General features: G+C 44.4%; 1 protein-coding gene across 4 annotated transcripts in view; it reads right to left on the bottom strand.

Annotated features, from left to right (window-relative positions):
- Positions 1-23,481, bottom strand: part of UAP1 (UDP-N-acetylglucosamine pyrophosphorylase 1) — a 41,844-nt gene extending 18,363 nt beyond the window's left edge. For all 4 annotated transcript variants that reach the window (XM_086693666.1, XM_025927767.2, XM_086693667.1 and 1 more), the window contains exons 1-4: positions 23,350-23,481; positions 14,469-14,798; positions 3,938-4,142; positions 1,471-1,646 (exon numbers count right to left, since the gene is read on the bottom strand). In XM_086693666.1, coding sequence (XP_086549792.1) covers positions 1,471-1,646; positions 3,938-4,142; positions 14,469-14,748 — 661 coding nt within the window. In that variant the 5' untranslated portion in view covers positions 14,749-14,798; positions 23,350-23,481. The remainder of the gene's footprint in view (positions 1-1,470; positions 1,647-3,937; positions 4,143-14,468; positions 14,799-23,349) is intronic.

The raw sequence follows: 23,481 nt of genomic DNA, 5'->3' as shown, positions 1-23,481 counted from the left end.
AAAATGGACAACTTTGGGGCACCTGGGTGGTTCAGTCAGTTAAGCGTCCAACTTCGGCTCAGGTCATGATCTCGTGGTTTGTGGGTTCGAGCCCTGCGTCAGGCTCTGTGCTGACCGCTCAGAGCCTGGAGCCTGCTCTGGATTCTATGTCTCCCTCTCTCTCTGCCCCTCCCCTGCTCTTTCTCTTTCTCTCAAAAATAAATAAACATTAAAAAAAATTTTTTTTAATTGGACTTCACAAAAATAAAGCTAAAAATAAAGTGTTCCATAATTAAGAAGGAAAGAAAGCATTAAGATGACACAAAAGCCTATAGCTGGAGACTACCACCGTTAACACTATTATCTGTCCCCTTTCAGCCTTTCCTCCCAGCAAAGATTCACATAGATATGAATCTGTCCACACGGTTATTTTTCTAGTGGGGATCACAGTCAGGGTCGCTGCATGTGTCTACACTGGCAGCGTGCCGACGGGCCTAGGATCCTCTAGCAGGCTGCAGCGGGCACACACCACCTGCAGGCGCTCAGAGCGGTGGCCCAGCCATACTGGGCGTGCAGCGTCACGCTTCCCATTGAAAGTTAACCTGAAACTACTTCTCTGTGTCATTTAGGTCTCCACAGTTGTTTTAGGACAGTTTGAGAACCATTACTATCGATAAACGACAATTTAACCTCTTATTTATGAAACAGCAAACGGTTCCCAATCTTTCACTACGAGAAGTAATGTAGCCACAAACCCTGCTGATGTAAAACACTGGGTAAAGACACCGAGTACCCCGCACGCTGCCCAAGTTGCTCTCGTGGGCAGACATTCACACTGTGAAAGTGTACCATGTCACCCACTGGTATTTTCAGTTTTTTTAAATCATTACCAAATGGGGATACAATTTTAAATATGAATTAAACATTGATTTTTTAAATCCAAATCACTGGGGTGCCTGGGTGGCTCAGTCGGTTAAGCATCCAACTTCAGCTCAGGTCATGATTTCATGGTCCATGGGTTCGAGCCCCACATCAGGCTCTGTGCTGACAGCGTGGAGCCTGGAGCCTGCTTCGGATTCTGTGTCTCCCTCTCTCTCTGCCCCTCCCCCACTCATGCTCACATGCGTGTGCACTCTCTCTCTCTCAAAAATGAATACACATTTAAAAAAAAATTTTTTTTTTTAATTTTTTTTTTTCAACGTTTATTTATTTTTGGGACAGAGAGAGACAGAGCATGAACGGGCGAGGGGCAGAGAGAGAGGGAGACACAGAATCGGAAACAGGCTCCAGGCTCTGAGCCATCAGCCCAGAGCCCGACGCGGGGCTCGAACTCACGGACCGCGAGATCGTGACCTGGCTGAAGTCGGACGCTTAACCGACTGCACCACCCAGGCGCCCCTAAAAAATTTTTTTAAAAAAGGAAGAAAACCAAATGGAAGGACTTATGTTACTACCATTTCTAGTCACCCTTAAGTAAGCATGCTTACAAACCTGGAGCCATAGAAACCTTGTTCTTGTCTTCCAAAATAATCTTCCCATCAAAACTCATAGCAGGGAGCATTCCCTGCTGAAAAAAGATTACATTCTCTTTTTTCAAACCAAAGTACTTGTGCTTTGTGAAGAATTCCTTTGTAGATTCCATTGTTCTGCCACTGGTCATTATATACCTTGCAAGAGAAAAGTAGACCTTCTAAGCCATAGGGTCATGTGAATCAGGGCACAATTCAATCTTGTCTATTTTCTAAGCTAAAAAAAAAAAAAAAAAAAAATCACTGAGCACACTGCCTCTTTGTTCTGACCTCCTTCATCCTCTTCCTGGATAAGGGAGCATTAGCGGCTACCCATGGGGAATTTCTTCCAGTAATTTCATCAACCTTTACATGTAAAATACGTCTATGTGACAATATGACACGTACCTCCTGCAACAGAGAGCCTGTAACTGGTTTAAATAAACATTTTAGAACTCTGTGAAAGGTGTATTCTAAATTTAAAACTCCTATTGTAAATAAATAGGGAGAAAAGGGTAAATGTAACACAGTGTAATGATCTCTTTTGGTTCTTTTTACTAAAGTTTTGAAATGTAATCTGGGCTCTGCTCACCCTCCATTTAAAATCATAAAAGTGTAATTATACTCTCTGTTTTCACAAAAATCCAACCCCCGCTAGTACGGCAAAGGAGAAAAAAACCCTATCTAAAACCACAATTAGTGACTATAGTAGCTCCTGCCCTTACTAGAATGTAAACCACATACATATAAGGAGGGATTTTTGTCCGTTTTGGTTGCTGATCTATCCCCAGTACCTAGAAGGAGGTATGCAATATCTGTTGAATGAATAAAGAAAATGGTATAATTTCCCACCATACCAGGTATCTGTCTACTTAACAAATTATCCTGGGTATTTTGAACTTTAACTACAAAGAGGTGGCTAAATCACTCTGCAGCAGAAAAGCACAGAGATCCTGAGCTGTGAGGAAGAAGAGGGAAGAAAATCCAACATGATGGCGGGAACCAGGGCCTTAAACAGAATACCGGCCACTCAGAACACAGAGAACCCCCCGAAGGAATCAAGATGAAATAAACAGTTTATGGCCAATACTCATCTTGAGAAGAGCTAGCAAAGCTGGGAAATTTACCAACAGCCTATTTTTAAAGGCATCACAGAGCTACAGAAGCAACATGGATGGCAACTAAAATTCCAGACAGTGAGAATCTTTCCAAGAGGGGCTAAGGATACGCAGCTGCTGCCTTTTCCTGGGGGTATTTGCCGACGTGGGATACAGGCTAGTGGTAGGAACTCCAGCTTGGACCAGGCGGAAGGAGAGAGAAACCAACAGAGCTTTGGTTGGGTCACATGGGGCTAAAATAACAAGATCAGGGACTTGAGGGATCTCAAACACACAGCTGGTTTCCCCCTCAAAATGTATTTCCAAAGCTGCTCTGGGAAAGAGATTTAAGAGCCAAATCAAAAACTTTTACAAAGCAGAGCAGAATTTCCCATAGTCTCTTGGTGCTCAGGACACCGACACTGGCCAGGGTGAGCCCTAGAGCACAGCTTGCCAGCAGGCCCTGGGGATCCAGAGTGGCCCCCAGCAGAGAAATCAGTGGGGCTTTCAGCTGGTGTTGTGTGGGAAGGGTGGGCTGTGGGGAGAGCGAGATAGCCTGGTACTTAAGGATAGGGATTTCTAGACTGTGAGAACTCCTGGAGTGCCCAGAGCAGCGACTAAAAATAGACTCGTATCACATCATCATGAAATTTCAGATGCCATAGATAAGAAGAGACCTTAGATGCTGGCCGGGGGGTGTGTGCAGGGAGAGACCCGGAAACAGAATGGCAATGGGCCTGTCAACAACAATGATGGAAACAACAGAGCAAGACCTTCAAATTTCAGAGGGAGACGGATTTTCAATTAGAAATCTATACATAGCGGGGCACCTGGGTGGCTCAGTCATTTAAGCATCTGACTTCGGGTCAGGTCATGATCTTACGGTTCGTGGGTTCGAGCCTCGCATCGGGCTCTGTGCTGCCGGCTCAGAGCCTGGAGCCTGCTTCCGATTCTGTGTCTCCCTCTCTCTCTGCCCCTCCCTTGCTCGTGCTCGCTCTCTCTTGCTCTCTCTCACACACACAAAATAAATTAAAAAAATTTCTTTAAAGAAATTTATAGTCAAACTACCAATCAGTATCAAGTTTCTTTTTCTACACTGAGAAAACCCAGTGAGTCCCCAGAGGTACTCAGGTAGGGATGTAAAAGTCGGAGGCGAATACATGCTATGCATTAAGGCTACAGTGATCATCTACCTAGTTATACTACAGATTACTTGTAGACAGTAAATTACAGCTCCTGGGAAAACCATTAGTAACAGGAAACATGTCTGCTTATGAATAAAGTCTACATGTATTTTGAATATCATAGACCGATATATGTTCACACACTCTCCCTTAATGAGGCATATCTTACCATGGAATGATACATTTGCTGCCATGGTATTTTTCAGCTAACTGTTGAAGCTTCAAGATACGCTCCGCCTGAATCTGAAAAAGCGTCTTGTGAGACGGCAAACCAACATCATACATTCCCTTGGGATATGCAACACCAAGTCTCGTCCCCTGCCCGCCAGCTAGAAGGAGAACTGCCACTTTGTTCTGAGAAATCTGGAAAAGTCCTGGAAAAGAAAACACTTGTATCACAAAACCTCCACAATTCAGCATTTAGGATTTCTCATATAAAAAGTAGCAGCAAAGAATCACCCTATTTGCCTAAGGCAAAAAGAACAAGAAATAATCATCAATAACTATAGCTATCTTGTTAATGAAAACATTTTTACTATAAAAAAATTGTATAACTCGGGGGGCACCTGGGTGGCTCAGGTCATGATCTCACAGTTCATGAGTTCGAGCTCGGCGTCGGGCTCTGTGCTGACAGCTCAGAGCCTGGAGCCTGCTTCGGATTCCGTGTCTCCCTCTTCTCTGCCCCTCCCCCACTCACACTCTGTCTCTCTCAAAAATAAATATACATCAAAAAAAAATTTTTTTTTAATTATAGAACTCAACCAGACACCAAATAATGAATAATATGCTTTAATGAGTTAATAACTTTTTTTCCAGTAACATCACAAGGCAAAGCCCAACAGAAGGTCTTACAAGTACCTGACCACTTATTAGATGTGGCAAGTCAAGGGGCGCCTGGATGGCGCAGTCGGTTAAGCGTCCGACTTCAGCCAGGTCACGATCTCGCGGTCCGTGAGTTCGAGCCCCGCGTCACGCTCTGGGCTGATGGCTCAGAGCCTGGAGCCTGTTTCCGATTCTGTGTCTCCCTCTCTCTCTGCCCCTCCCCCGTTCATGCTCTGTCTCTCTCTGTCCCAAAAATAAATAAACGTTGAAAAAAAAAAAAAATTTAGATGTGGCAAGTCAAGAAAAAGGATGAAAGAAGATACCCAGGCTTCAGGATAAATGATGATGGTACTAAATTACCTCCATCCCTATAAATCGATCAGTAATAAACAATTAACTCATCAATGAGCATGCAAACTTACCAGACACGCCAACCTCCAGTAAATGTACAGAAAAGAAACGCGCAGGAAAGCAAGGCAGTATGGTGGTCAAGAAGGCAGGACACCTGGGTTTGCAACCTAACTCAACTGAAAAAGCTTAGAGGATCTGGCTGCAAAAAGGCAGCAAGAGACTCCAGGGGGTGATGGAAATGTTCTATATCTTGACTGGGGTGGAGGTTACATGAGTGTATAAATACGGCAAAAGCTCCTACAACTAGTGCATTTGATTGTATGTAATTATTCATTAACAGAATGGATTAAGATGCACCCACCCGTGTTGGGGGATTTTTAAGGGCCATCTACACCAGCTCACAAGAATGTGAAACTCAGAGTCTTTCTGTTGATGATTTAGTTCTGTTGCCTGCAAGCCTGTCGGTCTTCATCAGCTGAACACTCAGCAGTAGGTAAGAACCAAACATAACGCCTGGATAAGAATATTATTCTCTGAATTAAAGTAATTCAAGATGGATTTAAGATCCAAATGCAAACACGTAAAACTGTAAATGTTACTAACCACAGAGGCTCTCGGTTTGAATTTAAAACAAAAAAACCAAAAACAAAATCTTGCCCTCTGTGGTTTCTAAGAGCCATCTCATTATGCGAAGCCCAGACCAGGTCAGCATCACAAGGCAAAGGAGCTTGTGGGGAGAGGCAACACAGAAGCTGGGTCTCTGGGAAGCGAGAAAAGCCGGAAAATGCCAGATGAGATAAAGCAATGGTTGATAGGTTTTGTTCTTGTTTTCTGAATCTCACACTTGCCTTAAAATCCTCAGACCTGTGCACGAAGCTCGTCACTACCCAGAACTGCACACCGGCCTAGAGAGAGCAGTGGCAGCCAGCATCCATTATTATTATTTTTATATCCCTACTGACGCAGGTTTGTCTGATTCACCAACTTTGTCTTTACATTTTTGATGTATTAATGAGGCCTTCCGAAAGCTAATATGCTAGTATATCAAGAACGTAAAGAAATATTCTAAACAAATCCACTGTAAAATCCAAACTTTCCCCAGTCCTAATTCTACAACCTATCTTCAGTAGGAAATACGTAGGATAGGATACAGCAACTATCCAGCTATCAAAAACCTTAAAAGGACATCGGATATCCCCATAATTTTCACTTCTGATGTGAAGCTAACCTCAGCTACCCGAGACCTAATTTTCTCTCTTGCTTCCTTGCCCAGAGACAGAACTGTCTTTTTTTTTTTTTTTTAAATGTTTACTTTTGAGAGAGACAGAGACAGAGCACAAACAGGGGAGGGGCAGAGAGAGAGGGAGACACAGAATCTGAAGCAGGCTCCAAGCTGTCAGTACAGAGCCAGATGCGGGGCTCCAACTCACGAACCTGGAGATCATGACCTGAACCAAAGTCGGAGGGGCCGACTAAGCCACCCAGGCGCCCCCAGAACTCTCCATGGCATTTCATTGTACCCTATCAGAGTCTGATAATAAGATCTGGAGTAACATGAGACCCTAACTAGTAACCATAATCTAAGAGGTAGGTCTAATTTCCCACACGTCAGAGATAACAGGCTCAGAAAAATTACAGGTCTTGCCCAAGGTCACAACACTAGGAAAGCTGAATAAGGCTTGGAACCTCACCCCAGGCCTATTTGCCACGCACTACACTGCCCCCAGCCTCTCTCTTCACACCCAAACACTGAACAGATAGATACATTACAGCGCCGAGATACATTACAGCGCCGTAATTTTTAGGGTGTAAACTTCCCTTCCTATCTCTTTCTCGCCCTTTCTTCTCTTTTCCACTGAATTCATGAGAAGTACTACTTTTTTTTTTTTAATCTCTCTTACCTACCACCCCACAAGGAAAAACCGCAGGGTCGAGCCCACATTCTCCAAAATTTGCCAAACACTGACCTCTCTAACAGCATCCCACATCTGTGTCCCCCTGAAGCAAGCACCACAGCCCCCAATGTAACAAAGACTGAGATGAGGTGAAGCATTCCGAAGGGAGCAGGGACAACACAAGGCAGGTTTGAAAATGGTTTTACATTTGGTTATTCCCTGAGCTATCAAAGAAACCACGGTGTCTAGGGAAGAAATTTAATTCTGCTGTCACTGACCCAAAAAGTATTATTTTAATGAAATACAGGGCCATAATCCCTTACACCTAATTCCGTGGGTCAGATTTGCTGACTCTTGACTTCAGCTCAGATCATGATCCCACGTTTCAAGGGTTTGAGCCCCACATCAGGCTCTGCACTGGAGCCTGCTTGGGATTCTCTTTCTCTCCCTCTCTGACACATGTGTGCATGCTCTCTCTCTCAAAAAAATAATAAACTTTAGTAAAAAAAAAAAAAAAAAGATCTGCTTCAGAAGGCAGAACTCTTCAAACTGTAGAAAATGAAATATAGTACATACACAACATTCTATGTTACCTCCAGCAAATCTGAGACTGGACCCTGTAATCCCATTAAGTGGGATAAATAAAGTTCATCAACAGTTTTGTGTCTGTTCGGGGTGCCTGGGTGGCTCAGTCAGTTAAGCGTCAGACTTTGGCTCAGGTCATGATCTCACGGTTCGTGGGTTCAAGCTCTGCATCGGGCTCTGCGCTGACAGCTCAGAGCCCAGGGCCTGCTTCAGATTCTGTGTCTCCATTTCTCTCTGCCCCACCCCTGCTCACACTCTGTCTCTGTCTGTCTCTCAAAAATAAATGTTAAAAAAAAAAGTTTCATGTCTGTTCAAGTTTGGTTTTGCCACAAACCAGGCTTTGCACCATTTCAGAACTGCAGATAAATAACTTTGGTCTGTCGGAACCCTCACATAGCTCCAAAGGTGTCAGAATCAGAAATATTTCTAAACATCTTCAAAAAAAGTCCCAGATAAATATTGTGGACACAGAGGCCTTTGTTCTCTTTGTCGTATTTATTTTCTTCACGGAGCACATGTGTTTTATGTTGTTTCATTGTTAACATGGCTCTAGTCCTCCTTTCTGAGGTCTTTCTTTTATCTTCAGTCCCAAGGTCAATTATCTCCCTCAGCCACCTTGCCCATGAATGGTAAGAGACTGCTCCCGGAGCCAGCCCCAAGTCCCAGCCCCATGTCCCAGCTCAGGTCACCTGATGACCACCCAACACCAACCAGTGCTTTCCAGAGGCTCTAACCAGTTATCACAGTATCACGGTCTACACTTTTCTCTTCCCTGGATGAGTTCCCTAAAGCACTGCTTCATTCCAGTTCTCCAAACTTTTCAGTTTTACAGCTCTCTACCCAGCAGCTCACAATGGCCTCCTTCTTTATTCAAATACATGCTTCCTAAGCCCCAGCCTGCTATGCTTTCTTCAATCTTTTTCCCGTCTGCGGACCTGATTACCCATTCCATCACTGTGACCGAAGAGCAGCACTGAGATTATGCCCGCGGGGTGTACAACTGTGGGCGGATCCACGTTCAAGTCTCATCTCCGTGGGACCACAGCTATTCCAATGAGTTACAACACAATCCACACGTATTTACAATAAACAGGTTTCTGCCTTAGCCTCTTCCTGCTTATGCATCTCACTGATGAGCAGAGAAAAACGTGAGGACAGAAAGAAGCCCGTAGACCAGCTGCATTTCAAGAACCAAACGCAGCTACAGATGCTGAGAGCAGTATCAGACCGTGCGTTCGCTGGCTGAAGCCCTCCTCCACCTCAGCTGCGTCACTGCAATAAAAGTGCAATGTTTAAAAAGTGTGTATGGGGCGCCTGGGTGGCTCAGTCGGTTAAGCATCCAACTTCGGCTCAGGGCATGATCTCGTGGTTCGTGAGTTCGAGCCTCGCGTCAGGCTCCGTGCTGACAGCTCAGAGCCTGGAGCCTGCTTCCGATTCTGTGTCTCCTCATCTCTCTGCCCCTCCCCTGCTCATTCTCTGTCTCTCAATAATAAATAAACGTTAAAAAAAAAACTTTTTAAGTGTGTAACATATAAATTAGTTATCTGTCTTACAATGACAGATAAAATACTGCTTGAAATTAAGCGGGCCAATAAAATTAGGTAAGCTGTTTAGTTACGTGGCAAGAATACTTGATTTCCAACTGTTTTTGTCACAGCATAAATTTTACGTGGGCACCGCTGCACCTATCGGAAAAATGTTAATTATTAATGTACTTAACCCATGTGACGATTAGGAAATTATGAGCTTCTATCCCCAAACTTCTTCTGCAGAAATATAGAAAAAAAAGGAGCAAGTACAGCCCTATATCATCTTTCCATCCTTCTACTGCAGGGCATTTAATGACTTTCCCACAGAGTGGACCTATTACAGACCAAATCAGAGGTTTAAAAAAAAGAAAATCAAGCCTGAACGAGCAGTTTCCAGGGCTGGAGGACATCTCTCTCCTTAGAGAGTCAGGTGTCGTAGGCCCAACGGCCTGAGAACTTTTCCTGATAACATTTATAAGAAACAAAGAGAAGGGTGAACAGAGGCCTGAAATAGGTCAAACGCTTCCTGGATAACTTCCTGCTTGGACTAGTTCCTCTCACACACTCTGACTTGGGCACGCGCCCGAAACAAGGAGGACGGCACAGGTGCAGGCGAGGCACAGCACCTGCCAGAACTTTCCATCTAAACTGTCAGCACTCCCAGGACGATGAGTCAGGTAAACAGGCTATTCGACAAGCGGAAATAAAGGAAGACTATCCAAGAAAGTTACTCGAAAAGATATTTTAAGTCTTTAACTTTTCAGAATAGTAAAACTATTACTTGGGAGATTAACCATTTCCCAAAAATTTCAAATACAAAAAGCAGACTAATAAGGGAAACCGCCATTTGAACCAGTTTTAGGTACTGGAGGATTATTGTGAATCTCATTAGGAATAAGAATAGCATTGTGAGTAGTAGGAGAATATCCGTATACACAGAGATGAATACTGAACTCAATTAGGGTAAAAATAACATGATGTTTGAGATTTCTCTTAAAGTATTACAGCAAAGAAAAAGAAGAGATAGATGGAGGAAGAGTAGCAAAATTTTGGTATTAAACAAGGTGATACATATGTGAGAGTTCATCATACTGTTTTCATCTCTAAATATTTGTTTCAAAATATGCTTGAAACTTTTCATGACAAATTCATAAACAAGCCACAAAATTACACACAAACCATAATCCCAATGTGTGTGTGTATATAAGAAAATACAATCAAATAATACTACTGAGTATTTATCTCTGACTTGTGGGATGGCAGAGATTTATATTTTTTCCTTTATAATTTTTAGTTATTTTTCCAATTTCTCTAAAATAAGCATGTTGCTTTTAGTCTTTTTAATGTTTATTTATTTGTTTTGAGAGAAAAAGAGTGCAAAAGCTGGGGAAGAACAGAGAGAGAATCCCAAGCAGGCTCCATGCTGCCAGGGCAGAGCCCTACGTGGGGCTTGATCTCATGAACCGTGAGATTACGACCTGAGATGAAATCACGAGTCAGCCGCTTAACTGACTGAACGACCCAGGTGCCCCAGTACGTGTTACTTTTAAAATAAAACAAATCTACCAATAATATCACTGCACTAGATTCCAGAAAACATAGGAGGTAATGTTATGAATATATTTTTCTGAACACAGTGCTACAGTAGAGAAGCACCATTCAGATTAATTTCATAAATGTCTCACAGGCAAAAGAGGCTAATACTAGATATTAATAGGCTATTATAAAAGTGGAAGACTGTTTTGTGCTCGGTACAAGCACACATTTCTTTGATAAAGATGATTCTTTTAATCAAGCAAACATATTTTCTCAATGTATCTTTACTAAAATGACATTCTCATAGAAGTTTCTAATTACTTCTCTCTCCAGATCTCAGCTTTGTAAAATAGAAATTTTTCAGTTACTCCTCTACATTCCATTTTCTACAACTGGCCAGAACGCCTTAAGAATTAAATTAAAGGGGGGCACCTGGATGGTTCAGTCAGTTGAGTGTCTGACTTCAGCTCAGGTCATGACCTCATGGCTCGTGAGTGCTGGGCTCACTGCAGTCAGCTCACAGCCTGCTTCAGATCCTTCGTCCCCAACCCCCTGTTCCTCCCCTGCTCACATGCTCTCTCTCAAAAATGAATAAACATTAAAAAAAAAAAAAAAAATTAAAGGGGTGCCTGGCTGGCTCAGTCAGTAGAGCATGCGACTCTTTTTTTTTTTTTTTTAAATGTTTATTTTTGAGAGAAAGAGAGAGAGAGAGAGAGAGAGAGAGAGAGTGAGAGGGAATGAGCGGGGGAGGGGCAGAGAGAGAGGGAGACCCAGAATCCAAAGCAGACTCCAAGCTCTGAGCTGTCAGCACAGAGCCCGACGCGGGGCTCGAACCCACAATCTGCAATATCATGACCTGAGCCAAAGTCGGACGCTTAACGGACTGAGCCACCCAGGCGCTCCTGGAGCATGCCACTCTTGATCTCAGGATTGTAAGTTCGAACCTCACACTGGGTGTAGAGATAATTTAAAAATAAAATCCTAAAAAAAAAAAAAAAAAAGAATTAAATTAGAATCCAATCTCTCTTCAACAAAAAGCACAGTGGTCACTTATGTATCGATCCTTCAGAAATAATTTTCCACCCTAGGTGTGAAAATGTCCATTTTCGTGTCAGTAACCACCAGACATTCTGAAAACACTGTACAATGCTTTAATCTCCCCCATCCTAAGGAGGGGAAGCAGGGGGCACTGTCTTTGATACAACTGCCAGGATCTTCCTCCTATCTGAAATATGATTAGAATCTCCCCAATGGCAACCAATCTCTTCCCCTTGATAACTTACTGCAAAAACTTTACTTTGTGATCAATTTGCACACACGTGGAAGTTTCTGGCTAGTGAATGAAGAGCGACAACGTCTCCTTCTTCACCCCTACTGTTTAAAGCACAAATAAGTATCGTTCCCTTAACAGTCAGCCAAAAGGCAGTTTGTTTCGTACTTGCTTGTAGTGTAGTTGGTTGCAATAGTTCCAGATTTCAGTTTAAATCGAAAGTCACACGTGTGGACTACTAGTCCCACAGATTCCGGCAAAAAGATCATAAAACAGACTCCAGTTATAGGAGGCTTTGATCGCTGCCCATGGTCCCCATTACATAAAGTCAAAGCTCTGGCTTTTCCATAAAAGTTACTTGGAAGACTTCATCCGCATAAAATCACAAGGAGAAATCTAGGCAGCTGGGATACCTGAGGGTACAAAGAGCCCCGCGTGACTTCTGCTCCGTTGTAGTAGCCTTTTTTAAACCCGGGGATGGAAGCAGAGGATTAATGAGCCCAGGGTTGGTAAGGGCCAGAGGATCACTACAGCTCCCCATTCAGAAGGATCCACCAGGAAGTCACTCTCTCACAGCTTAGTGGCAGAGCCCTATTCTAAGAAGAGAGGTTAGCCAACACCGAGCACTTCAGATCTAAAAGGGCACCTCTTAGAGATCACCCAATTATTTTCAGTATTTTTTAAATAAAACTTCGTGTAAAGATCAAATACATAAAACATGTCAAAGGAGAACTGCTCTTAGTGGGGAGATGAAGGCATTAGAGACCAAGCTGCTTAGTATCCATTCCCCGCCCCCCACATGAGAAGTCTCCCCAGCAGTGGAACCCCTTCTAAACACAGTTTGGAAATCAGTGAATGTGTATGCCCAGAGAAAGATATGGAGAGGTATACGGAGGTTGATGATGGCAATCATCTTTCTTTTTTGTGGGGGCAGGGAATGCCAAAGAACGCAAGACAAAATAGGGGTGCCTGGGTGGCTCAGTCAGTTAAGCGTCCAACGGCAGCTCAGGTCAGGATCTCGCAGTTCGTGAGTTCGAGCCCCGAGTCAGGCTCTGTGCTGACAGCTCGGAGCCTGGAGCCTGGAGCCTGCTTCAGATTCTGTCTCCCTCTCTCTCTGCCTCTCCCCTGCTTGCTCTCTCTCTCTCTCTCTCTCTCTCTCTCGATCTCTCTCTCTCTCTCTCTCAAAAAAAATAAACATTAAAAAAATTTTTTTTAATAGCAACAGTATGGTACAAGTACAGACTACAAGACTATCTACAATATTATTCCACGTCTATAAAAGTAAATATACATATAATCAAGTACCAGGTGGCAATGTGAGCAAATAAAAATAGATTTGATAAGATTTAGGGCAATTTCTCTGCAGTGTTTGTTATTTTCGTATTTTTTTTCGCAATAAAGTAACATTTTTTAAAAAGGAAAAAAAAGTATCAGCCCCATCCGTTCATTCCAGAGTTGAGGAAATGAGGTTTGACAAGGAGCATGTACAAACACTCGAGGGCAGAGCTGTACCATGTCGTCAACTCTTACTCACAGAGGGGCAGCGGCCTACAAAAACCACAGCTCTTAACTCCACCAAAAATGGCACACTTCGGCTATTCTGCCATTCTGCAAGGCAGAAGTAGAACTAGCTATGGGGACAGACGTTATGATACACTTTAGGAGAAGAAACACTGAGACGATGCAACAAACATTTATCAACCAATGTGTGACTGCAAAACCCCGTTCTAAATGCGGTGCGACGTACACGGGCAAGGAGGACACGGGCTGTTCTTTAGGAGTCTACTATGTAACGTCGCAGACAGACATAAACAGCTCGTAATCTAAGAAAGAACGGAAGCAAAGCGAAACACGAACAAGGAACTCCAACATGGCTCGCTGAAGAAGTCATGATCAAGGAACCTTAAAGAATGAGGACACGTTGTCCACACGGCAGAGCCACCACACTGCACAGCACAGCTCAGGGAGATGGCCTTTCAAGGTGATCCAGCCACACAGAGAAGGGGCAGAGGCCGGTCCAAGGTGCTTCTTTTTAGAAGCGCAAGCAAAGAGCAGGAAAGACATAACATTCAGGGAGAGGTGAATTATTTGGTCCAGTTAAGATGTGTGGGACAGGAGGCATGGATGGAAGTACAGGAGACCAGGCTGGAAACACGGGCTAGGGAAGGTTTTTAGAGTAAGCCAGCATAAACTGAAACATTTAACTTGTGCTTCAGGATGGGAAATGTAGAAGAAGCATGGAAATGAGCAAAGAGACTAGAGGCACATCAACACCTGAATGAGAAGACCGGGGAACAGCAATGAGAAGGGGGGTGGGGATGACGCTGCAGAAGTCTGGGCAACATCATCTGTCACTTTCTGATCAGTCACCTGGTTGAAGGGAAGAGGAGAGTCCAATTAATAATTACATGATCCGGCTACTTTAATACCGCTGGTGTAGCTCATTACAAACTTACTTAATGTATTTATTTATGTTTATTTATGTTTATTTATGTTTGAGAGAGAAAGACAGCAGGAGAGGGCAGAGAGAGAGGGACAGAGAGAAAATCCCAAGCAGGCTCCATGCTGCCAGCACAGAGCTCCACGAGGGGTTCGAACTCACAAACCGTGAGATCACAACCTGAGCTGAAATCAAGAGTCGGACGCTTAACCAACTGAGCCCCCCAGGCGCCCCTCATTACAAACTCTAAAATGAACATTCCATGCCCATACCTTCACTCTCCCAGGCTTGCAGCCGATCTTGGTCCCTGGTGGCACTGCCCAACACCTCTCGAGGGACAGGCTCCATGCGGGCATCCATTTTCTCTTGCTGAGACGACTGGTTAAATCCTTCAATGGCCTTCTGGAAAAAGAAGTTCAGCTCCTCAAAGTTCATGGCCTGGAGCTCTGCATAAAGTTCTACCTGTTGGGCTTCATCCAGCTCATTCCAGAACTGTAGCAGGTGTTCCTGTCCAGCTTTGGACAACCTGACTTTGAGATCATTAACATTCATAATGCTCTGGTGGTGGTGAAGACAGAGGTATAATCTCTGGGCCTGTAAACCTACAAGAAAAGAGGAATCAACAGCAGGTCAAAGTCCAACCTCAAAACCAGAGCTTTTCCTACTACAAATAAGTACATTAAAGAACACTTGATATTGGGGCGCCTGGGTGGCGCAGTCGGTTAAGCGTCCGACTTCAGCCAGGTCACGATCTCGCGGTCCGTGAGTTCGAGCCCCGCGTCAGGCTCTGGGCTGATGGCTCGGAGCCTGGAGCCTGTTTCCGATTCTGTGTCTCCCTCTCTCTCTGCCCCTCCCCCGTTCATGCTCTGTCTCTCTCTGTCCCAAAAATAAATAAAAAACGTTGAAAAAAAATTAAAAAAAAAATATTAAAAAAAAAAATAAAAAAAAAAAAGAACACTTGATATTAAAGAAGTTAACTTCTGCCTTTCCCTCACAAGATTCGTGACAGATCCAACTTGTAAAGAGGTAAACAAACATTTCTCCAAAGAAGACATCCAGATGGCCAAGAGACACGCGAAAAGATGCTCAGCAGCACTCTACATCAGGGAAACGCAAATCAAAAGTACAGTGAGATATCACCTCACACCAGTCACAATGGCTAAAACAGAAAACACAAGAAACACAAGTGTTGGTGAGGGTGAGGGGAACCCTTCCTTGTGCACTGTCGGTGGGAATGCAAACTGGTGCAGCCACTGTGGAAACAGTATGGAGGTTCCTCAAAAAGATAAAATACAACTACCCTATGGCCCAATAATCACACTTCTGGGTATTTACCCAAAAAATACAAAGCCACTAATTCAAAGGGATACATGCACCCTTATGTTTACTGTAGCATTACCTACAACAGCCAAATTATGGAAGCAGCTCAAGCGTCCATCCACAGATGAATGGATAAAGGAGTGGTGGGGCATGTGTGTATACATAAGTATATATAATGAAATGTTATTCAGCCATTTGCAACAACATGGATGGAGCTAGAGAGTGTAACACTAAGCCAAATCAGTCAGGCAGAGAAAAACAAATATCATATGATCTCACTCATATGTGCAATTTAAGAAACAAAACAAACAAGCAAAGGGGAAAAAAAGAGACACACACAAACCAAGAAACAGGCTCTTTCTTAACTGAAGAGAACAAACTGATGGTTACCAGAGGGGAGAGGGGTGAGGGGATGGGTGAAATAGGTGATGGGGATTAAGGAGGGCACTCATTGTGGGACACCTGGTGGCTCAGTCGGTTAAGCATGTGACTTCGGCTCAGGTCATGATCTCGTGGCTCATGAGTTTGAGTCCCTCAGTGGGTCTCTACTGTCAGCTAGAGCCCACTTCAGATCCTCTGTCCCCCTCTCTCTCTGCTCCTCCCCTGTTCGTTCTACCTCTTTCAAAATAAATAAATAAACGTAAGGGGGGAAAAAAAGGAGTGAACTTGTCATGATGAGCACATGGTGAGTACAGAATTATTGAATCATATCGTATGCCTGAAACTAATATAACACTGAATGTTAACTATACTGGAATTAAAATTTGTTTAAATAAAAATAAATGAAAAACTTGGAAGACAATAATCATTAGTATTACATACCAAGTACTGCACTAAGAACTTTACCTATGTGGTCTCATTTGATTTTTGCCAGCTATACAACACAGGTACTGTTATCTTGATTACTTTACCAGGGAGGAGACTGAGGCACAGAGAGGCAACACAACAGGGCCAACAGGCAGAGCAGGGATATGAGCCCAGGCGGTCTAATTCCAGGGTACACACTCTGACTAGCCCACTCAGTTGCCCCTGACCATGAGCTCCCACTGAAAGAACACCTGACTTCTTAATACACCAACTGTTCTCCTTTTTGCACTAATGATGGAAATGATTCTGTTATATTCAGAATATAACAAAATTCAAGATGGGACTACTTATAATCATGAAAAATACGTTTTATTTCAATAACAACTTCTAGAGAATTTCTCTACTAAGAATTGAACCCTAAAGGGACAAGCAACGCACACATATCAACAGATAAGACCATGTAATATATATAGCAAAATGTTAAAGTGCATAGTACTAAACAAAACCAGAGGAAGAGGAAATATTTAGTCTACTTGCCTACTACAGATAAATGCAAGAGAAGGCAGGCATTGTCTAGAAAGAGTTCACAAAGGACGCATGATCAGCTGTATCTCAAGGGCTCGAGCAGATTACAGATAAGATGAGAAAGCAAGCAGGACAGGCATGTGTGACAGAGCAGTAAAGAAGCTGGAGCTTTCTGCAGCATGATGGGAAGTGATGGAGGGCAGGGCTAAACCACGAAAGCCTCCACCCAAGCAAAGGGATTTAGACCTAACAGTAACAAGATGCCGACAACGGATTACTCAAAGGGCAGTGTCACCATACTTCAGAGAAAGAGCAATAGCATAAAATAGATGGTAAGGAGGGACAACGAAAAGCAGGAAAACAAGTTCAAAGACAATCACAGGGATAGAAGCCCAAAGATCTGAACCAGACTAGTTGGCAAAGGAAATAAGTGGAAAGGGGAAAACTTGGAGGGTCGCTGTAAAGAATCATCACCCCCTTACAACTGCTTAGAAGTGAAGGACGGGAAAGACAGGTACCGAAGAAACAGCCCGCTATCTTCTACCTTTAGAACAGTGGTAGGTAATGTACATGGTAGTTCAGAGCAATATTCTGGAGTTCCGCTTAGTTACTTAATGTCCCTGGGCCTCACCTGGGTTAATGATGGAATCTATCTCATCAGGACTCTTAAACCAAACACCATTTACAAACTCAGATGAAGACAACCTCCAGTAGGGTTCCCTGAGGTGGCAATCACACCGCCTACCGCTCACAGAGCACTTATGATGGTACAATACTAATTGCTTTACAGATGCTTATGCAGTTAACCCTCAAAACAATGCTAAGGTACAGCTACTGGGATTACTTTACAGAGGAAGTACTGTGCCACAGAGATAACTTGCCTGAGGTCCCAAACTAGTGAAGTGATTGAGCCCGGATTCAAACCCTGACAACCTGATTCTTAAATTCACACTCTTAACCGTTATGCTATATGGCCTCTCAGGAGAAAGACTGTGAACGTGAGCGTGTGTGTGTGTGTGTGTGTGTGTGTGTGTGCGTGTGTGTGTAAAAGAGGGGAATAGTGAGAGAGAGAGTACATTATTTGTATTTTATTCAGAAATACAGACACAACTGATGTTCTGACATCTCACTTTGCAGAAAAGAGTTCACAAACCAACAGCGTGGAGAAAGAAAATGCACAGGACAGGGAGATGAGGAACTTCACAGGATGAGTAAAGACGTCAATTTAAAAAGCATTATTACATAAAAAGTCATTGGTATTGGCAATCGGTATTGAGCATGTTAACCCAAACCAGAAAATTCTCAGTAGCCAGTGCCCACTCCAGAATAAATTCAGGAAAGGTATTATCATCCCAAAGAAGACAGGCACATAGCCTCTATAATTTTTTCTTTAAATAAGGTGCCCTCTCAAAGTGAACCGAAAGACTGGCTTCCTGATTCTTCTTATAAAATCAACTTCAAATTAGACTGGCACATAAGATTGAGTGACTTATATTCCCCACTTTTATTTGGGGTTTGTTATTTAGATTTACTTCAGGGATGTAATGTTTCAAGGGTGAAATGAATGGTACTACTTACGAAACGCACTCTACGAGTTACCAACAATTCCTAACGAAATTAAGGCTTCCATATGAAGCAAAAATGAAACCTTATTATCAGGGTAGGACACAAGTCTACCTGCTGTCACCTAAGACCCTCATCCTTACCTCCAAGTACTTCCTTTAGACTCTCCTATGTACCGAAATCTCACTCATCCTTAAAGGCCTGCCTCACATACTCTAGCTTCATTCAAGCGAATCTTTATTGATTAAGGAATCAAACAGAACTGACTTTTATTCCTGGCTCTACTGCTTGGGCCAAGTCATAGATAGCTTCGACTCTGTTATCTGCATCTGCAAAATGGGAATAATAGAGTTTTCTTCACCAGGTTCGGAGGCATAAGTGAAATTACAACCAATGAGAAAACGAGGCTCAAAGAGATTAAGTAATTTGCCCGAGGCTACTTACCCAGTAGGTAGAAAATCAGGAATTTTAACCCAGATAAACCTGACTCCCATGCCTATGATCTTTCCATCAGACAATAATAACTTCCATACACAGAGGAAAGACAAAGAATTCAACCCAAGGTCTCATTTAAGAGGGTCAGTGTAACTGGTAGAAACTGGGCTCAGTCAGCAGGGCTGAGTTCAGACCCCCGCGCCACTATTTCCTAATTCTGTGACCTTGAGCAAGTTACTTAAGTTCTCTGTGCCTCAATTTTTCTCGTCTGTAAAATGAGGATAAAAACAGTACTTACCTCTAAGGTTAAGAGGATTCCTGAATTCAAATGAAAAGCATTTAACACATAAAAAAGCCCTCCGTGAATGTCATCAGCTACTATTATAAAAGCGAAACTGAGCTCCAGACCACCGACTACAGCCTCCAGAACTGGAGGAGAGCTGCTGAGTCGGGCACTGTGGGAGAAAAAGAAGTCTGCCAGAAGTGCAAGCGGTAGAAGAAACTCCAGCCAGTGGGAAGAGCACGAAAAACGGCTCTGGTAAATAACCATGTTCAAGGAACAAGGCACAGTGCTGGGAAATGGGCGGATGAGGCTGAACTTGTCTCAGTGCTACTTCCACTGAGAGACAGATGACGAGCCTACCCTCCAATGAACAGGCTGCTGCTGAAAGTTTCCTTTTCACATGCAAAGATACATCAGTAGACAGTTTATGGAGGAACATTATTTCACGGTCACGTGCCATTGTTAATTCCCTGAATAGTTAACGAGCACTCACTGTCTGCCAGGCACTCATGTAGGTGACACAGACACGGCAATGCATAAGGTGACAATGCGCATGCCGCGTTCCAGTACGAGGGACAGGCATAAAACGTCAGGCAGACGTGGGCTAAGGGGTGAAAGCCCAACAAGGTGATGGTGGGTATTTTAAATGGGGTAGTTGGGGAGGACCTCTGGGACATCTGACGGTCTGTACGAATGAAGAGAGACCAAGCAAGTCAGAATCCTGGAGAGGAACATTCTAGGGACAGGAAGCTGTAACTGCAGCAGTTGTAAAACAGCAACGTGTGACATGTACATGGAACAGCAAGGTCAACGCAGCAGGAGCAGAGTGAGCCCCAGTGACTGAGGCGGACGGACACTGAGCAGATCAAGTAGGCCCTTGGGGTCAAAGTAAAAACTTTGGGTTTGAGGAAGCCACTGGGGAATGTGGAGCAGGGGAGCATCACGGTCTGACTGAGGCCTCAGAAGGATCATTCCATTCCTAGGTGGGGGGGAAAGACTAATGGATGGCAAAACTAGAAGCAAGCAGATGGTTGGTGTCTCAAACAGCCGGGCGTCTGATTCCGGCTTAGGTCATGATCTTGCTGTTTGTGAGTTCGAGCCCCACATCAGGCTCTTATGCTGACAGCTCAGAGCCTGAAGTCGGCTTCAGGGAGATTCTGTATCTCCCTTGCTCTCTGCCCCTCCTCCCACTCATCTCTGTCTTTCTCTCTCTCTCTAAAATAAATAAATATAAAAAAAATTTTTAAAGAAACTTCCACAATAGTCTAGATGAGATGACATTGGCTTAGAGCAGTGATGAAATGTGGATTCTAATCCTACAGGATTCAGTAATGGATGGAATGTGGAGACAGAGAGAAAGCTAGGAATCCAGCAAAGAGGACTCTCGAGTGGTGGTGCCATTTGCTGAAGTGGGGAACAGTAGGAGCGGGTTTAGGACTAGGTGCCTAGAGTGGGGGAATCAATACTTCACTTTTGGTCACGTTAAGTTCAAGATGCCTATTAGACATCCAAATAGAAATGCCGAGGAGACAGCAGAATGTAGTAGTCTAAAGTTCAGAGGTACTACTGGAGCTAAAGATAAAACTTCCAAGGTCATCACCATACATGATATTAAGTTACCAAACGAAAGAGATCCCTGGCAAGTGTAGACGGATTAAAAAAAAAAAAAGTTAGAAGACTGAGCCTTGGCCACGCATTAGGATATTAAAAGGCATTTCTGTTGATTGATAAAAGGTTTCAAGAGACAGAACACCATTATTTTTTAATTAAAAAAATAAATACATCATGTAGAGGCACTGGGTGGCTCAGTCGGTTAAGCTCAGGTCATCTCATGGTTCAAGAGTTCGACCCCCACCTGGGGCCCTGCACTGACCATGCCAGAGCCTGCTTGGGGTTCTCTCTCCGCCCATTACCCACTCGCTCGCGCTCTCTGCCCATCCCCCACTCACTCACTCTCTCTCAAAATAAACAAATTTTAAAACTTAAAAAAAAATACATCAAGTAAACAAACAAACAAACAAAAAAAACCAGACAGTTGAGAGAGTTTTACATCAAACCACTTTCCAAGGAATGGGGGCCTTGGTCGCATCTATACTACGGTATTTAAAGGAGCTCCAGATTTTTTTTTCTTTTTTTTTTTTTTTTTAATTTTTTTTTCCAACGTTTTTATTTATTTTTGGGACAGAGAGAGACAGAGCATGAACGGGGGAGGGGCAGAGAGAGAGGGAGACACAGAATCGGAAACAGGCTCCAGGCTCCGAGCCATCAGCCCAGAGCCTGACGCGAGGCTCGAACCCATGGACCGCGAGATAGTGACCTGGCTGAAGTCGGACGCTCAACCGACTGCGCCACCCAGGCGCCCCAAGGAGCTCCAGATTTAAAGGAACATACTGTAGTGGGAAGATCAGGGAACCATGTAACTGAGGACCTGGGAGTCTTAGTTCTTGGTCCCTCCCCATCATTTGATCCTGTGTAAATTGTTCCACCTCCCTGGGTACACATTTCCTCATGAAGACGATAAAACCAGCCTTCCTCACACACCCTCAAAGGAGAGGCAAGAGTGGAGAGACCTCTGCCTATTAAAACACATATGCAAACATAATATTATAACATTTTAAGATATAAATCAATCTTTTCCTAAAAAAGTCACTAGACAGCCATCCACCTTCAGATGCCTGGGAAAAATGGATCCATGCAAATAAGACAACTATAGGTTACATTTTCCCCCCTATAGGTTAAACTGTGATCCCTGACCTTAGACCACTGGTGGTCTGCAAAGGTTGACAAGATCACAAGTGCCAAGTTATATAACTGTGTAAATGCTCCCGACAGAACAATCATACTTGGGTTTTGAGTAAGAATAATTTATCCATGGGTTTTTTTGAAGCAAAAAAATAACCACAAAAATAGTAGCATTTTCCCCAATAATTCTGGTAAGAGAGAAGTGTGGATGTGTGTGTGATGGTAAGCAGTCGTAAATACAAGAGTTAGACCAGGATTTTTATTTTGACAAGCAAAGTCTGAAAAAGTTAAGGATCTGCTGTAGAAATTATGACAGCATTTGGTATATGCCCATAGCCTAATACATCTGCATGAAAAACAATGACAAATTTGGTAAAACTCTGCCATTATCAAATATACCTTTATTAGAATTTAAATGCCACTATGAAAGAAATTCCTCTCCTTTTCTGGTCTCCTTCCTGCCCCTATCTCCGCTGCTATATTATGCCCCCCAAAAGTGATAAGTAAACTTCTTAGAACTTTAGAAAAACAGCCTTGGACTTGAGCCATAACCACTGAATCCTATAAATGCTTGGCGGCACACCCCACGGAGTCTTTCTTAATCCCAGCTAAGTGAGCCAACTCACCAACAGTCAGGGTACAGAAACTGCCTTCAGCTTCCTGTAAACCCCTGGTCCACACCTAAAAATTTCACCTTAAAAGTCCTTAAACGAAAAGCACTGGAGAATGACATCCTATTACCATCATCGCTGCTACCTGATTTCACGTTTCACAAACGGGGCACAATAAACATAGAAGAGCATCAGGCCAAACTTAATAAAATCTTCAGGAAGCCATATGTTCAGCACATGTGTGCTCTCAGCCCTCCAATCCCCACCCTCCTGCCTGGCCAAGCCCGGGGAAAGCCCGCAATCTCCACCCTCTCCCACTACCAGCATTCAAACCAGCCAACCAACCAACCAAAAGGGGCAAGCAGGCTTTGTCCCCCGCTCACGTCCCCCCGCAGGTGTCTCCACTCCTCCCGTCAACGCCCTCAGAATTCTCTCCCTCTCATATGCCAGCCAGCCCGCCCCCTTCCCAGCGGACAGTTCCAACGACCGCTTGTCCCCACCCCGCGGTCCCCGAGCTCGCCGAACCTGTCCGCAAGGCCCCGGCCGGAGAACCTCAAGGCTCCCGCCCCCCATCCAGGTGAGGCCCACTCCCCGCAGCTCGACAAACCCCCGACTGCAAGCACTGCCCCATCCGGGTCCCCCCCCCCCCCCAAAGCCGGGGGAGGGGCGCCCTCCCCAGCGGGGTCTCCGAGCTCGGGAAGCGCCTGCGGGGCGCGCGGGACGGGCTCCTCAGCCAGGGCCAGGTTCGGGCGCCGAGCACCGACGTGGCCCCGGGAGCGTGCGCGTGGTGGGGCCGGGCCCCCGGCGTCCCCTCCAGGCTGGCGGGTGGCGGGGGAAGGAGACCCGACTGGGCGGGGAGCCGCTCACCTCCCTCAGCGTGACCGCGGCTCCGCCCGGCTCCGGCTCCGTGCGGCCACTCCTCGGCGTCCCGCGCCAGCTCCGAATATATACCCTCATCCGGGGGGCCGGGGCGGCGGGGCGGGCCGCGAGCTGGCCCCG

The sequence above is a fragment of the Puma concolor genome, chromosome E4, assembly GCF_028749965.1.
Source record: "Puma concolor isolate L17-30 chromosome E4, mPumCon1.1.hap2, whole genome shotgun sequence".
Taxonomy (NCBI): Eukaryota; Metazoa; Chordata; class Mammalia; order Carnivora; family Felidae; genus Puma; species Puma concolor.
This window is presented reverse-complemented; position numbering and strand designations above follow the sequence as displayed.